At 42.4% G+C, this 17,500-nt stretch overlaps 1 protein-coding gene across 1 annotated transcript in view; it reads left to right on the top strand.

Annotated features, from left to right (window-relative positions):
* fars2 (phenylalanyl-tRNA synthetase 2, mitochondrial) overlaps window positions 1-17,500 on the top strand; it is a 106,980-nt gene that overhangs the window by 18,268 nt on the left and 71,212 nt on the right. The window contains exons 3-8 of the mRNA XM_070927916.1: window positions 8,106-8,443; window positions 10,664-10,750; window positions 11,095-11,154; window positions 13,860-14,028; window positions 14,360-14,522; window positions 14,697-14,828. Of these exons, the coding sequence (XP_070784017.1) occupies window positions 8,124-8,443; window positions 10,664-10,750; window positions 11,095-11,154; window positions 13,860-14,028; window positions 14,360-14,522; window positions 14,697-14,828 (931 nt within the window). The 5' untranslated portion in view covers window positions 8,106-8,123. The remainder of the gene's footprint in view (window positions 1-8,105; window positions 8,444-10,663; window positions 10,751-11,094; window positions 11,155-13,859; window positions 14,029-14,359; window positions 14,523-14,696; window positions 14,829-17,500) is intronic.

Below are 17,500 nucleotides of genomic sequence, written 5' to 3'. Positions count from 1 at the left end.
AGGAGAGGGGAGAAGGAGAAAAGGGAGCAAGAGAGGATGGAGGAGAAGAAAGAGTAGTATATTTGTGGAGGAATGAGGAGCAGCGAGGCAGATTTAGGGAGGGGGAGGACACTGAGTTTATGGCTTTTTAAAAGAGACAGGGGGGGGGGGTGTATGTCAGGAGGACGAGGAGGTGCAGGGAGCGAAGATGGATGTGGGGTCGTTCCAGGACACGCTGTTTTTTTTTTAAATAAACGCCACAGTGTCAGCCAATCAGTTTGACTACAGCTCCCATAAATCCTGCTGCAGCTCGGCCGCCCTGCAGCCAACACACACACACACACACACACACACACACACACACACACACACACACACACACACACACACCACATAAATACGGTGTGTCAGGCTGATAACCGGCCTGTTCCTCAGCAGACGTGAAAAACTTGACTAAAGTTAATCAAAGACATCAACATGTACAAAGTGGACGGGTTGTAGTACTTCTAGTTGTGTAGTACACATTTGAAATGATTGCCGAGTATTTTCCAAATCATCCGTCAGTGTTTGGATCGATGTCTTTCCTTCAGGCAGCCGCTGGTTTCACTTCTGTTCTATGAGAATCAGGTGCAGGTAGATGATCAATAAGACTCCAAACCAGTTTTCACTCAATAATACGCAGATTGCGTAAAGGACGTCCAGCTGTGGCCAGATTTTATCTTATGACGGCTGTAACGCGCCAACAAAGACAGGAAGGAAGACGTTCGTCATGTTTGTCAGAGCTCAAGGATTCGCACGATGTTTGTTTGTGTACAAGAGAACTGCGCAGGGCGGCTGTTTGATTGACAGCTTCACCTTTGGTGTCAGACCAGTTGGACACGTTATGATGATGAGGTGACTCTCTGAAAATGAAATCATGAGCAAGAATCCACTTTATTTTTGTTGCTAGTTCACACTTTAAAATGAGACATGTAATGTGTCACATCCTGAGACTTTTAAGGACAACAAGTTGCTCATGAGACGAGTTGACTGAAGCTATTTTTACAGAGTGAGACCTTTACTATTCATCCATCCATCCATTTATTCATCCTTCCATTCATCCATTTATTTATTCATTCATTAAAGTAAGAGAGAGAGGCGGGTGTCGGAGGTTGTGTAACTGTCCGTGTTGGCGAGCGACGTCGTGAACAGGAAGAGAGGCACAGGAAGTGGTCATCGTGCCAGAGAGGGACTCCCTCTGATGGGAGGGGGCGAGGGACACTCCTGCAGAGAGAGAGAGAGAGAGAGAGAGAGACACCACCTGTTCCTCATACACTCCGTCACTCTGATCACACACACAGTCGTGATCGTCACGGCAGGTTTTCTCTATGGGAACCACGACAGCTCCGAAATATCTTCCTCTCACTGTGTGTGTGTGTGTGTGTGTGTGTGTGTGTGTGTGTGTGTGTGTGTGTGTGTGTGTGTGTGACATGATCACACCTAAAACAGTCTAATCTGTACTAACCTCAGTTTTTGAAACATCACGTTCACATTTTGGACTTTTCCGGTGATGAAGATGTTTGGGCCACAAACACAAGACTGGAGTCCTGCAGGGGGGAGGAAGGCTGCCAGCCCCGTACACTTACACTCCACTGAAGGTACAAACAAAGATGGCAGCCAGGAATGATAGCTGCCTGTTCCACCAGCGGCCCTCTTTGTTTGGTATCAGGAGCTGGAGATGCCCCTTGTGAAACATCTGAAAAGTATAATTCCCTTTAAACCAGCAGGATAGAAGACCATTCTGTTGTCTTTGAGTAATAAGGTGCCTTCTATCTGTGACTGGAACATAATCATCTGAAGTGAAAAGAACCTTTTTAGCAAAATGACTAAATTTTCCACCACAGGAACTTTTCCAGGATCCCAGGAACCGTTTCAGGAGCTCAGGATCTTTTCCTGCGTTTCAGCTGCCGCTGCTACAGTTTCTGGTGCCAAGGTCTCCTGTGGTAGTACTCTCTGATGACCCAGGAAGTATTGGGGTGGAGCTGTGTAGCAGCACAAAGTTACGATATGTTTAGCGGAACTTCCTGAATATTTCATGCAGCTGAAGCTACGATGTGACGCGATCACCGGACGAGAGGTTTCAGGATCTCTGTGGCTGAACACTTTCAATGTCTCTCTGATGTTGTTTTATTTCAAACGCAGCCGTTGTTTTATGAATCCATTTTCAACTGTAGTTTACGCTTCTTCAGATGTGACATTTAGTTCCCAATTTAGTTTATTTTTTGGCCGAAGTGGTAGAAGTTGTATTTATATTGTATTTATGCCCCCACTTTAAGACTAACTGTCATTTTTATGTCATTTTTTCGCCCCTGTCTTCACTCTGTTCCCATTTATCCATACCTCTGTCTCTGCAGCCACCTTTGCTCACACACACACAATATATATATATATATATATATATATATATATATATATATATATATACAGTATCTCTCTCTATAGGCCCATCCCTGTCTCATCCTGCCTCTCTCTCTCTGCAGTATGTAATTTATCACCTCTCTCTATCAGCGTGTCAGTTTTTTAGAGGCTGCATGAATCCCTCTGCTCTAAAACTGCTGCTGGAAACTGTGTGTGTGTGTGTGTGTGTGTGTGTGTGTGTGTGTGTGTGTGTGTGTGTGTGTGTGTGTGTGTGTGTGTGTGTGTGTGTGTGTGTGTGTGTGTGTGTGTGTGTGTGTGTGTGTGTGTGTGTGTGTGTGTGTGTGTGTGTGTGTGTTACAGGCTTTATGTATTTGTGTAGCCGCGCATGTGCCGCATGTCACTCGTCTGGTGTTGGAGCTCATGTCCAATGGTGATATAATATACAATATTTCATGCCGCGTACCTGCGAGCTCTGCGACACTGTAACCTTGGCGACCGCTGCGTTCGTCTGAGGCGTCGTATTTCCTGCAGTCTGCCGTTTTCCAGACGGTAACAGTGCTGAGGCTCAGAGCTTTGTTTCACTTTCAGGCACATTTCTAAGTTTATTTCTCCATCTTTTTGACGTGCGGTGGGTGTTTTTTGGATGGCGGGCTGCAGCTCGTCCTTGGCGGCGTCTCTGTTGACACCTTTAGTCAGCTGGCAGCGTCAGAAGTCACATCACAGCTCCACTGTTGGCTGCTGCCATGCTGGTTAGTCAGAACAACTTCTTGGCAATAAAACAAGGGATTTTCTCAGCAACTTTCACACATGATGAATCATGTTTCACTTCCTCCAGAGCTGCTTACATTTATCTGCCTCTGCTGCATTAATCTGTCATATTCTCTCTAGCTGATGACTGTAATACTTCTTATTTGTTCTGTGTTCATATGACAGAAGACACATGTGGTTCATGGACATGGTTTGAAGGTGATCAGTTCGGTTCTGAGCCAGGAGGTTTAGATGAATAATAGCCTGAACTTCTTAAAACTGTGTTCTACTCAATAATAATGTGTTGCTGCCTGTTGAGGCGTTGCTAAATAGTTGCTACGGCGTTTCCTATACTTGGTGCTAGGTGTTAGCAGTGTTTGCTAGTGCATTAACAGGTGGTTGCTACATGTTAGCTAATCTGAGTCATCAACAGACATCACAGGTTAATTACCCGTCCAGGAAGTGTAGTTCCAAATAGGACTACAACCAACCAGTGTCTTCATCACCACTGAACGTGTCCTTCGAGCTCTCCTCGTCACTGTGGGACATGAAAAGATAGATAAGAGCCGAGACGTGTGAAGAGTTTCACCGATAAACAGCCAAACAGCAGCGACTCCCCCACAGGACTCATTAAAGTTTGATCTCATCTAATATTTTCGTTTATTCGAGGTCACGACTCTGTTTTTAAAAAATCTTCTTCAAAAATCTCTCCCGTCTCTTCCAACTCTGTTTCTTCTCTCCTGCTCTGCTCTCAGATCTGATGGTTTCTGGGTCACAGAGGTCTGTGTGACCTCTGACCTTTGAAATACCTCAAATTTCAGCAGTTTCAAATGAAAAACGAATGTTATGTTGTTCGTCCTCCAGAACAACACACAAAGCGTTTTCTGATCCTCTTTGTTCGACTCGGTCGGTGTTTCCTTGCTGTGATATTCAGTGAGGGTCTCTTTGGTTTGGTTTCAGTTTGCTGTCCAATAATAGTCTGAATGTTGCTGCTGCTACGGTGAAGAAAACCAAATATCTGTTGGAGGCTTGAATATGTTGAATTTACTGCCTGAAAATGTAATTTTTCAAATGTACTTGAAATCTTGACAAACACTAATCCAGATTATGGTCGCTTGTCCGATCATACGTCCGTACCTGAGCTGTTACCTCTCTCACTGTCGACGTTAAAGCTGCTGAGCTCCGGGTCTCTGCAGTTTATTACATACGTTGTGTGCGTATTTACTGTACATGTGTGTCCGTGTGCGTAGGCGTCCGTATGTGTGGTGGTGTTTGGTGGCATGGGAACAGACATATGGTGATGATCACAGGCTTGGAAGAAGGTCAGTCCCAAAGAGAGTAAAAGAGGAGACGCGAAGCCAAGATGGAGACGACAGAGGGGAGATAGTTTAGCCACTTTTAGCCACTAGAGCAAACCGATTTTATGTTGTGCAGAGTTACGTCTTTTAAATGAGTCTGAAACTCAACGAGCAGCACAACACACCATCATGGCAGGATCACGTACATCCACCGCCGGTCGAGCTATATATTGTCTGGAAATGTCACCTGACCTTTTGTCATCATGTGAGATGAAGGGCTTCTTCACCTTTTCCAGACCATCACACATTTCTCATGTCCGCACAGAGTCTGTCGCTGCAGCGTGACGGCTGCACAGTGACGGAGATGAGAGTCCAGGTTATTGTCAGAGATTTTGTGATTGCAGTTATTAATCGAGATCGTCAGCCTCTGAGTGCAGAAACAACAAGACATTCTCCGGTTCCAGCTTCTCCGTTGTGAGGATTTGTTTTAAGTACATGTAAACTGTAAAACAAGACATTTGAAGACGTTAATTTGTCTGACATTTCATAGATTAAATGTCACTTAGCTCAATGCAAGATATCTTAACAGTGGCTGGCTTCTTTTCAATTAAATCTGCCGTGGATATTCACGATCCCCAGAGGATGAATCTTAATGGTTTTGGTGACCGTTTGGCCATAAATCTGTGGTGAACCAGGGTTTCCCCCGGAGGTTGTTAAGCCGAGGCGGTAGGCCACCCAGATCTTTAGGCATCTCATCTTGTGGCCAGTTTAGTTAGCAGATTGTCTTAATTGATGATTATGATTATGAGAAGGGATCCACTGTTTTCCACTGTGGTCTTTGATGTAAAGATAGCAAAGATGCAGAGGTCCAGGTGACCGGACGACATTACATCACAAACAAATTCACACAAGAAACATCAATAAATCACAGAAAGTCAAACATCCAAAAAATAATCACAAATTATGACACGGCTGATAAGCTTACACTTAAAATGTCACCACAAGCAGATTCCAAGTTATTCACTTGTAATAAAAACATAAAGGGGCCAAAACTCTTCCCTGCGGGACTCCACATGTTGCAGGTCGACTTCTAGATAAACTACCTTGAACCTCAACTCTTCAAAATCTAGAGGTTAAATATGAAGCCACACTGATGGATACAAAGATATTACAAACAAGGTGGCAGCAATAACATTAAATATGTGTGAAATAGCACTTAATTTTAATAAAGTTATTGATTTTAGCAGAGGTGGTCTTTGCTTCAGGCTAGGACGCCCGCCTCCACTGTAAAGCACTGCAGGAAACCTCTGTGCTCTGCAGAGGACTGTTTTGGTCGTTACTTGACCTTTCCTTTCGGGTCTGTCTTTGGATAAATTATGAACTTTGTACACAACACAAATAATGGCCGAGCTGCCATGACCTTTACTGAACATATTAACGCTTTTCAGAGGAAGATCTTTTTGATTTCACAGCTTTCATTCTGCAAAACATCTTCAGTTGTTCTTTCTGTCCAACTATTTTATAGTGACCACTGTAGTCTGCAGGGGTCACTCTAGGTGCTTTTACTGCTGTGTCATCTCAAAATTATGCCTCTACGTACTTTACTTTATGTTCCTGTTAAAGTCAAAATGACCTTCACATGTCCCTTCACCCATGGACCAGTTTTGCATTGTGTGTGTGTGTGTGTGTGCGTGTGTGTGTGTGTGACCTCAGCATTGCCCTGTCCAGTCTAGTATAATATGACACCAGCAGCAGAGCAGAGGTAAACGCTTCATGGATTTAGGAACAATAATCCATTTTGCTGCAATGCCACTGCAATGCAACACCCTTTGTCTTGTTCAGGGATGCTCTCCGAGTGTGTGTGTGTGTGTGTGTGTGTGTGTGTGTGTGTGTGTGTGGACAAATATTTGAGGGGGACAGATAAAAGGGCGATTGTCTCGTCTCCTGTCAGAGGTTGAAAGGTGAAAAGAAGGAAAAGGACAGAGAGAAGTTTGTCCATTAGTGTAATTATAACTGATATAAATGTTTGCAGCTCTGGTTCTCACCTCATCTGACCTCCACTCTGGTTCACGTCCTGCTCGTTTCTCTCTCCACTGTCGACTGAAATGATAAATTTGATGTCTGAAGCCTCTTTGACTGATCGGCCAGCACCTAAATCAGTCTGTACCAAAACCTGCCCGGCATCGAAGACCAAACCCGAGCTAAAAGGAGCGTGAATATCGGGCTTCGATTCATCAGGTGGAAGCAAGCCCAACTCCAGAGGGATGATCATGTTGCTCTGCGTCTGCTGGAGGAGGCAACTGTTTGGCCACAACAACTTCATAAAGTGATCTTGTGGAGTTCAGCTGCTCCCTAGTGGCCAAAAAACCCATTTAATGCAGTTTTGAGTCCATGTTCCATGTCAGAGAATAAGTTGATAAAAAACACTACAACGCCAATTCACATGCAAACAGAAAGTTTCCTTCCTGCTGTGCCTCACCTCGTGTCAAACATTCATACGTCATATGTCAACTACAACACATACCTAACAACTACGATAGGTATGTGCTGATATGCTAATGTCATATTTGTCAAATATTTATCACTAAAACACAATATTCAGTTACAATATCATCTCAGCTACTGAGAAAAGATCGAAATCTTTGAAACTTCACACAAATTCAAGGACTCTACTATCAAGTTCTATAATGAATCATTTAAAAATGGGACTCGTGTTAAGATCAAGAAACAGTGTGCAGTGTTTCTGACAGCAGAGTGCCTCACTTTGTTGTACTGTTTCCTTCCAAAATAACAAACATTTTTCCACTCATTATCCAGCTGAGGGTTCTTCGTCAGCAGGCTGAAAGCTTCAGTGTGCTTGTCGGATCATCTAACAGCATCTGAAACCTTTCTGATGGCGGAACTATACTCAGGCCTATGTGAGGTAGCCCAGTCGTCTTCTTCCCAGCCTCATCCTCCAGCTTCTCCTGGGGAATGCCGAGGCTTTCCCTGGCCCGATGGGATATATAATCCCTCCACTGCGTTCTGGCTCTGTCCCAAGGTCTTCCCCCAGTCGGTCGTGTCCAGAGTACCTCCACAGGGAGGTGTCCAGGAGGCATCCTAATGAGATGCCTAAATGACCTCAACTGGCTCCTTTGAAGATGAAGGAGTGGTGGTTCTACTCCGACCTCCTTCTAGATGTCTGAGCTCGTCACTCCGTCTCATTTAAGAGACCCTGCAGAGGAAACTCATTCTGGCCCAGAGTTCACGGCCATATGAGAGGGTTCAGACGTAAATCAGCTAATAAATCTTCAGCGTGACAGTCTGGCACAACCCCCATACTGCACCGTTCCCCCCGTTGACCTCATGCTCCATCTTACCCCCTCGGGTGAGAGACTCCAACATAAACTCCTTCACTTGGGTCGCCAACAGTCCTCAGGTGTCCCATCTCCTCAGAGACATACCTCACCTCAGAGAATGTAAAAAGAGACTTCAGAACAATACATGTGCAACAAAGCAGAACTGTACCAATGTTGTAGAAGGGTTTGAAAATTTCTTTCTATAAGTTATCTTTCACTTTGCTTCTTTTTCGGTTTTTGCCTGCTTCGTGTGTGTGTGTGTGTGTGTGTGTGTTCCTAAGAAGCAGATACATGCTGATGAAATGATATCATATTCTTTTCTAATGTCTCTCTAATGTCTTTGCAGCTTCATGGACCAGTCATCATGAGACTGGGCAGCAACCCCCTTCCCTTGCTCCTCCCCCTCCTGCAGTCCCCGCCGCTCCCTCTGCTCCATCGCTGCTGCCTGTCAACGCTCATAGCCAATGGCAGCGCAGCATCATGCAGGCGTCTCAGCACAGATGTCCCCGCCCCTCAGCCTGTGATTGGTCAGGACTCGGTGGAGGTGTTGGGCCACTCCTACCGCCGCGATGACTTCACCAACGTCACGCCGAAGATTTTGGCCAAGGTCGGCCGCAACCTCCACAACCAATCCCATCATCCTCTGTGGCTGATCAAGGAGCGAATCAAAGCTCACTTCTACAGGTACGAGTAAAGTTGAAGTCTTCACCGTGTTTGGTACCAAAACTTTGACCACAAATATTTCCAAGCTCACCGGTACTGATGATGGGAGAGCTGATAACTGATGACTTACGAGATATGAAAGAAACATTTTCTCATCTGTTCCTCTCACTCTGCCTGCTTTGGCCACTTCTTCCTACGTTTCCCAGAGCGCTTTTCAACAATTCTAGAAATCATGCCATACTAGAGGCATTTATCTATCTACCTATAAGTGAAAACTGGGGTCAAGCTCCACCAGCAGGTCAGAGTTCTCACTTATACTGTCAAATGTCTTAACATGTTCTGGATGGATTGGCACAACATTTGGTACAGACATTCATAGTTCTCAGACGATCAATGCTAATGACTTTGGTGATCCTCTGACTTTTCCTCTAGCGCCACCTGCAGGTGAAAATTTCAATGTGTCCAATACTTTGGTGTATGACCAAATACCTGCAAAACTAATGACATTCATCAGCCTCAGCTCTACTTTGTGTTTAGTGCTAATCGGCTAATGTTAGCATGCTAACACACTACACTAAGATGGTGAACCTGGTAAACATAATACCTGCTAAACATCAACATGTTAGCATGCTGGTACATTTTCAGCGTGACTGTACTCTCTATAAAGTGAGCTGTGTCTGTATCTGAGTGAGGCGTTCTATTGTTGTGAAATTTTAACTTTATATGTGAGTCTTCACACTTCAGGTGTGATTGTTCACACGACTCCCTGTTTTAATAAACCCTTGTGTGTGTGTGTGTCCTGTACACTGTCCGACACATCTCAACATGTTCTCATCTTCCACTTCCAAATAAAACCAGTTTGTCCTTAAAATCCACAGCTCTCTTCATCAGCTGCTGTTGTATTTCCACATGTCGTATATATTTCTGTGTTCTTTCTTTATTTTCGGAGCACAAACTGCTGACTGACTCCCTCCGCAGGCTCAATGTGTCTTCAGGGACAGTCGAGTGTAAAAGTTTGCTGCACTGCACACGGCAGCGAAATATCGTTAAGCTGCTGGTTATATTCCACACTCGCCTTAAAAAAACCAACACACAGCAGCGAGCGCATTAATACTGCATTAATAAGTCATTAAGAAGTCACTGAGTGTGTTGTCTGACAGTGGTTTACGACTCTGCCATTTCACAGGTCGTGAACTTTACTCTTTAGAAAAGCCTGTATGCTCTGATAGCAGCAGGACAGCAGACGCTGAGGACACCTGAGGGCTGCTGGGTAATTTTCAAACACGACCAAAACTTGATCAACAGCTACTTTCCATTAATGTTTCTGTCCTCCCGTTGTTTCTCTCTCTGTTGTGTTTTACTCACGTCTGTTTCTTTTGAGACTGATTTTAATGAAACTTTATCATAATAATCATACTCGTAGTAATGCTGCAGTTTTGCAGAGGTAATATATAAATGGCACGTGTTGGTGTTCTGCCCGGTAAGCATACTTTTGGTATATAAATTATGACGTTTAGGTTGTTGTTTCAATGACGACATGACGTTGAAATACACTTAAAATGGTGTTGAAACAATAGTTAAGTATTCATGGTCCAATAAAACCAAATTTAGCCTCCTTTAACCTCAATGTCTGGACATGTTTTGACCTTTAAATCACCGTCAGTGACTCTGAAGCATAACGTTCATTGGTAACATGTTAACTGTTATTATTGTTGTTTTTGTTCCAAAACTAAGATTTTGGACAAGACTAAAAGATTTCAATAAAATGTAGTTCTAAGTAATTAAAAGTTATTACTAACTGTTTTGATTGATTGAAATGCATTTATTTTAAGCTGCGGAGTGTATTTATAATCCTGACAATGATGCTGATTTACCTTGAATATCTGTGTCATTACAGATTCACCCTTATTTTGATAATCGTAATAATAAACTAGATCCAATTTCCTTTTGTAAGGTGTCACAAGCCAAGTAGGTTTGGAACCAGTGGTCTAATATTTAATGATGTTCTTTATTTTATCAACCTGTGTGTTCTTTATGTAAAATCTGTAACTTAAGCTGTCCGATAAATGTAGTGGAGTAAAAAGTACAATATTTAGCATTAGTGTAAACTAGCATAAAATGGAAATACTACCTCAACATTGTACAGTACTTCAGTAAATGTACTTTGTCACATCGACCACTGTTAGTCCAATTAATTTCCATACATTTCAGTACTAACTCTCTCTCTCCGTCCCTCCACAGTGCCTACATCGGTCGCTGGGGAAACCCACTGTTCTCTGTCCATGACAACCTGAGCCCCGTGGTCACTGTGGAGCAAAACTTTGACAGGTCAGCAGCTTCACGATTGATTGATTTACTAATGATTAAAGGACTGGTCTTACAGTCGAACGTAAGCTTTCACAGACACTTGAAACAAAAATCAAATAAACACACGCAATCAAAGTTACGTTTTCAGAGGACGTGAGATTATGAGCAAGTGTGTCTTCAGGACAGACTGAACTGAGGAAAACAGTAAAAACAAAAAGAGTTAGGATTTGTAAATGCACTGAAATTAAGTGTCAGCAGTCCGTGAAGTGTGCTGAGAGTCTTTATTAAAACATACATGTCATGCTTTGGTATTTCAGAAACAAGTGGAAACTGAAGTTGATTCTTTTATATGATTTGATTGACAGCTTGCTGATCCCACCCGGCCACCCCAGCAGGAAACGAGGAGACAACTACTACCTGAACAGGTGAGTGACACTGCTCACCACCCACAATGCATCTGTAGACACACTTCTTTCTGTTTGCACTGTGCATGTTTATCGTGAGTTCTGCAGTTTGTCTGTTTTCTGGTCCAAATTAGTTACCCTTAAGCAAGGCGCTGCTTTAGAGGTGTAGTTAGTCCCAGAGAGCTGTACTTTGGCTTGTTAGATGGAGGATATCAAACTCTTTGGTGTGTGTGTGTTCTAGTACTTTCAGTAAACCTGTGTTTGCCATTTTGTGACTTTGTCAGAAGGTCTTGTGAGAATTATACCCAATACAGAGGACTAAAATTATCCCACAATGCTGTAGGAAGTAGCACACCGTCCACAGACACCGCCATCCTGTATTGTGCAGAGATAAACAAATATGAATAGAGATTGCAGGCTGGACGAGTTGATGACCTAAGTATGTCTGCACTTGTTCAATTTACCCAAGTGACATACTATCAGTGGTGGGAGAAGTACTCAGATCATTTACTTAAGTAAAGTACCAATACAACAATGTAAAAAAAACTCCTTGACATTTAAAAGTCCTACATTCAAAAGACTTCCAAGTAAAAGTAAAAATATGGACGTATTACCAGCTTCATGTACGTAGTGTTCTTTAAGTACATGAACTACTGGTTCTGCGGTAAAATGTCTTGTTAGCTAGGATGAACTACTTTATACAGTTAGCTAGTTTTAACTATTTTACATTCAGTTAGTTAGTTTTAACTACATTATATACAGTTAGCTAGTTTTAACTATTTTATATACAGTTAGCTAGTTTTAACTACATTTTATACAGTTAGCTAGTTTGAACTATTTTACATGCAGTTAGCTAGTTTTAACTACATTATATACAGTTAGCTAGTTTGAGCTACTTTATATAGTTAGCTAGTTTTAACTATTTTACATTCAGTTAGCTAGTTTTAACTACATTATATACAGTTAGCTAGTTTTAACTATTTTATATACAGTTAGCTAGTTTTATCAGAATCAGAAATACTTTATTGATCCCCGGGGGGAAATTGTACAGTACGGTGCTCCCATTCAATAGTAGAAAGTAGCATAATTTAGAACTAAAAGTATGTACAAAATATAAAAATAAGAAATAGAAAATAAAAAAATATACTCAACTATTTTATATACAGTTAGCTAGCTTTAACGACATTATATACAGTTAGCTAGTTTGAACTATTTTACATTCAGTTAGCTAGTTTTAACTACATTATATACAGTTAGCTAGTTTGAGCTACTTTATACAGTTAGCTAGTTTTAACTATTTTACATTCAGTTAGCTAGTTTTAACTATTTTATACACAGTTAGCTAGTTTGAACTACTTTATATACAGTTAGCTAGTTTTATCAGAATCAGAATCAGAAATACTTTATTGATCCCCGGGGGGAAATTGTACAGTACGGTGCTCCCATTCAATAGTAGAAAGTAGCGTAATTTAGAACTAAATGTACAAAATATAAAAATAAGAAATAGAAAATAAAAAAATATACACAACTATTTTATATACAGTTAGCTAGTTTGAACTACTTTATACAGTTAGCTAGTTTTAACTATTTTATACACAGTTAGCTAGTTTGAACTACTTTATATACAGTTAGCTAGTTTGAACTACTTTATACAGTTAGCTAGTTTTAACTACATTATATACAGTTAGCTAGTTTTAACTATTTTATATACAGTTAGCTAGTTTGAACTACTTTATACAGTTAGCTAGTTTGAACTATTTTATATACATTTAGCTAGTTTGAACTACTTTATACAGTTAGCTAGTTTTAACTACATTATATACAGTTAGCTAGTTTTAACTATTTTATATACAGTTAGCTAGTTTGAACTACTTTATACAGTTAGCTAGTTTGAACTATTTTATATACATTTAGCTAGTTTGAACTACTTTATACAGTTAGCTAGTTTTAACTACATTATATACAGTTAGCTAGTTTTAACTATTTTATATACAGTTAGCTAGTTTGAACTACTTTATACAGTTAGCTAGTTTGAACTATTTTATATACATTTAGCTAGTTTGAACTACTTTATACAGTTAGCTAGTTTTAACTACATTATATACAGTTAGCTAGTTTTAACTATTTTATATACAGTTAGCTAGTTTTAACTACTTTATACAGTTAGCTAGTTTTAACTACTTTATATACAGTTAGCTAGTTGTAAAAGTTGGGAAGCACTGGTTTAATCTTCAACTATTTGTTGTATTCTATAAACTTATCAAATGTTGTTTTAGGTCAAACCTCCACCTGCAAAGTAACTAGTAAATACAGCTGTGGAGTAAATGTAATGCAGTAACAACATTCCCCTCTGAAATTTAGTGGTATGAAAGTGTAAAGTAGCAGAAAATATAAACACACCTCAACATTGTACCTAAGTACAGTACTTAAGTAATTGTTCCTTCTCAATGCACATATAATACAGTTCTCTACACAATTAGAATCAGAATTGGAATTTTTTTTTTTTGGATTAAACTGGCCTTACTGGGCATAGTTTGTGAATTAAAAGCTGTTCAGCAACTTTCAAAAATCAGAAAATATATCAGTGTTTGGAACAACTACTTGAATGCTCCAAGTACATTTTCTAAACTAAACAATTTATTGATCAGATTCATCACTTTAACCTAACAGTAGTTTCATATCAGAAATGTGTCACTAAATTTGTTCATGTTTGTGTTGACGAGCAGGAAAACGATGCTGCGTGCCCACACCTCCGCCCACCAGAGGGAGCTGGTGAGGTCCGGCCTGGATGCCTTCCTATTGGCCGGAGACGTTTACAGGCGGGACGAGATCGACACCAGTCACTACCCCGTCTTCCACCAGATGGAGGGAGTCCGACTCTTCTCCAACCACGAGGTAGGACACTGAGTCTCGGCCCCATCTCCTCTGACCTGTTGGCCGCCACAGTTTGGTTCATGTCCTGCTTTATTTTCATCTCCAAAATGTACCTTTTTTCTTGAATAAAGAAAAAAACATAATAAAAACACTAAAACGAAAACAAAAACAAAAAGAAACTTGTATAAGTGAAACGTGGTTTTCATGTTTGCATTCTGAGAAGATAATTCTTTCTGCTTGTTTATGCTCTTCTGGGTGTACTGTCCCGTCCAGTTGAGTATAAAATAATCTGAGTTGTGAGGTTTTAGCTGAAAGTCCAGGACGTGTTACAGATGTTTCCTTCGTCTCCCAGCTGTTTTCTCAGGTGCAGAACGGTGAGGAGCTGTCTCTGTTCGAGAGCGGAGGTCGGCGCTCGCCTCAGAAACAGGAAACACACACTCTGGAGGCCGTCAAGATGGTGGAGTTTGACCTGAAACACACTCTGACTCGACTCGTCACTCACCTGTTCGGAGAAGGTGAGACAGACAGTCAGGAGGTCAGATATTAAATTAGAGGAGTTTACAGTTTCAGTTCACCAACATCTTCATCCCCCTCCTCATCGTCATCCTCCCTCTCCTCCTCTCTCCTCATCTCCTTGTCTCCTCTCCTCTCCTCCTCTCTCCTCATCTCCTTGTCTCCTCTCCCCTCAGATCTGGAGGTCCGGTGGGTTGACTGTTACTTCCCCTTCACTCATCCCTCCTTTGAGATGGAGGTGCGTTTCCAGGGCGACTGGATGGAGGTTCTGGGCTGCGGAGTGATGGAGCAGGAGCTGCTGAACTCCGGTCAGAACACACACACACACACACACACACACACACACACACACACGCTCACTGAGCCGTTGTGGGGCAGCGACTGATGTAGTCCACCCACCCCTGCACCCTCAGCTGAAATGCATGCTGGGAGTTGTAGAGCATATATGTGTGGGAGGTGGAAGAAGTGTTTGATATGTTTGTATTTGATATTTTATGTTCATGGTTGACAAAATGTACGTGGACCTTTTTAACCATATCACATGGTCTTCATCACTGGATGACGTTTGCTCAGTTGTCATGGAGATGTTGATATGTGACTTCAGGTCAACCTTGATTGATGCTTATTTACTCTGAGACATTTAATGTTATAGATGAATCGTAGATGAATGTGATGTATGCCTGCATATGCCCCTCTGAGAGAGTCACTGTGTGTGTGTGTGTGTGGGGGGGGGGGGGGGGGGGGGGCTGCTGTTGTAGTGGCTACATGAACATTTCTATTGGTCAGTTCTGAGTATTTTGGTGTGTTTCCTTGTGACGAACATGTAATCGTAGTGTGTTGCTCACTGTGTCAGTAACCTGAAGAAAACTCGTGACATGAAAAGTCAACTTTGTGCTCTGCAGTGGTCTCTCTGTCTCACACACACACACACACACACACACACACACTCTCTCAGGCCTGTGTATGAACAGCAGGTCAGGGATTGATTTGAGGGTGGGACACAGTATCAAAACAAAGGACAAGCCCACTTTGACTTAAACACACATGTACAAACATTTGTCCTCTCTCTATCTCTCTCTCTCAGTGTCTCTCAGTGTCTGTCTCTCTCTCTCTCTCAGTGTCTCTCAGTCTCTCTCTCTCAGTGTCTCTCAGTGTCTGTCTCTCTCTCTCTCTCAGTGTCTCTCAGTCTCTCTCTCTCAGTGTCTCTCAGTGTCTCTCTCTCTCTCTCTCTCAGTGTCTCTCAGTCTCTCTCTCTCAGTGTCTCTCAGTGTCTGTCTCTCTCTCTCTCTCAGTGTCTCTCAGTCTCTCTCTCTCTCTCTCAGTGTCTCTCAGTGTCTCTCAGTCTCTCCCTCTCTCTCTCAGTGTCTCTCAGTCTCTCTCTCTCTCTCTCAGTGTCTCTCAGTCTCTCTCTCTCAGTGTCTCTCAGTCTCTCTCTCTCTCTCTCTCAGTGTCTCTCAGTCTCTCTCTCTCTGTCTCTCAGTCTCTCTCTCTCAGTGTCTCTCAGTGTCTGTCTCTCTCAGTGTCTCTCAGTGTCTGTCTCTCTCTCTCTCTCAGTGTCTCTCAGTCTCTCTCTCTCTCTCTCAGTGTCTCTCAGTCTCTCTCAGTGTCTCTCTCTCAGTGTCTCTCAGTCTCTCTCTCTCTCTCTCAGTGTCTGTCTCTCTCTCTCTCTCAGTGTCTCTCAGTCTCTCTCTCTCAGTGTCTCTCAGTCTCTCTCTCTCTCTCTCAGTGTCTCTCAGTGTCTCTCTCCCCTGTCGGCCTGCTAAGTGGCTAGCTTGCAGCTTTGCCCTTGAACAAAGCTCCAGCGCTGCGCTCCACTTCACCGCTGCTTGTTCCAATCAATAATACATGCTTTAAGACGCAAGAGCGACCGGATCACACCACCACCGCTCTGTCAGTGTGTGTGTGTGTTGGTGAGAAAGCAGATAATGTCTCTTTATTTTGACATAATTGTGTGTGTTGAGTTTGTACAAACGTGAGTGTGTGTGTTAGTGTGTGTGTGTGTGTGTGTGTGTGTGTGTGTGTGATGTTTTCTGACTCGGCTGCCGAAGTTGTCTTTGAAACTTTCATTTTGTTTGTTTTTGACAAACTCAACGTGTCCTTGCAGAAAGTACCCCAGACCCTCACTGTTAACAGGTTTTAATATCTTCCAAAGAAATATTCAAACCACCACCAGTCTGAACTACGATTTAAAGTTCAGCTGGTTTGATCAGCAAAGAGTTGTGGAGCCACTGTTTGAAGAGGCTTTAGCATGTTGAAAATGTCACTGTTCAGAACCACGACTTCAGTCTTTCACCTTTTTCTGATTCTGTCAGTTCATATTTATTAAACTAACTTCCAGACTCTGTTTTAAAGTTCTTGTTTTTTTCTTGATTTGACCTCTGAACCCTGCAGTCGGTGACGTCAGCTGTAGTTCCCTCCCCTGCCAGAGGGGGGAGCTGCAGATCAGATCAGGAGGAGGGGCAGGATGCAGTTTGGAGACGCTGAGTCCTCCTCTCAGTCTTCTTGCTGCAGAAATCTCTGTCATTTTCACCTCCTCTATTATTGAACACAGTGCATCACAGTCCTCTCTCACTGCTCACCTGTCTCTCTCTCTCTGGTTTGTGTGTGCATGTAGCTCTACGTCCGCAGGTGTGTGTGTGTGTGTGTGTGTTTTTGTGCACACGTCTGAATCCATTTCCTGCAGCGCACCACGACTGAAATAGACTGTTTCAGGACACACACAGCGAGATGGAAGCGCCTCTGGCCATTTTACACTTTGGCTGTGCCTCCGTGTGTGTGTGTGTGTGTGTGTGTGTGTGTGTGTGTGTGTGTGTGTGTGTGTGTGTGTGTGTGTGTGTGTGACTCTGTTCTCCATGTATTTCCTCCTGACAGTAGAAGCAGTAGGAGGTTAAATTGATGCTGAGGTCCAAACAGAGGCAGAGGAAGTAGAAACTTTATCAAAGACACACACACACACACACACACACACACACACACACAC

The sequence above is a fragment of the Enoplosus armatus genome, chromosome 21, assembly GCF_043641665.1.
Source record: "Enoplosus armatus isolate fEnoArm2 chromosome 21, fEnoArm2.hap1, whole genome shotgun sequence".
NCBI lineage: Eukaryota > Metazoa > Chordata > Actinopteri > Centrarchiformes > Enoplosidae > Enoplosus > Enoplosus armatus.
The sequence above is the reverse complement of the archived record's forward strand: the minus strand, read 5'-3'. Positions and strand labels throughout refer to the sequence as shown.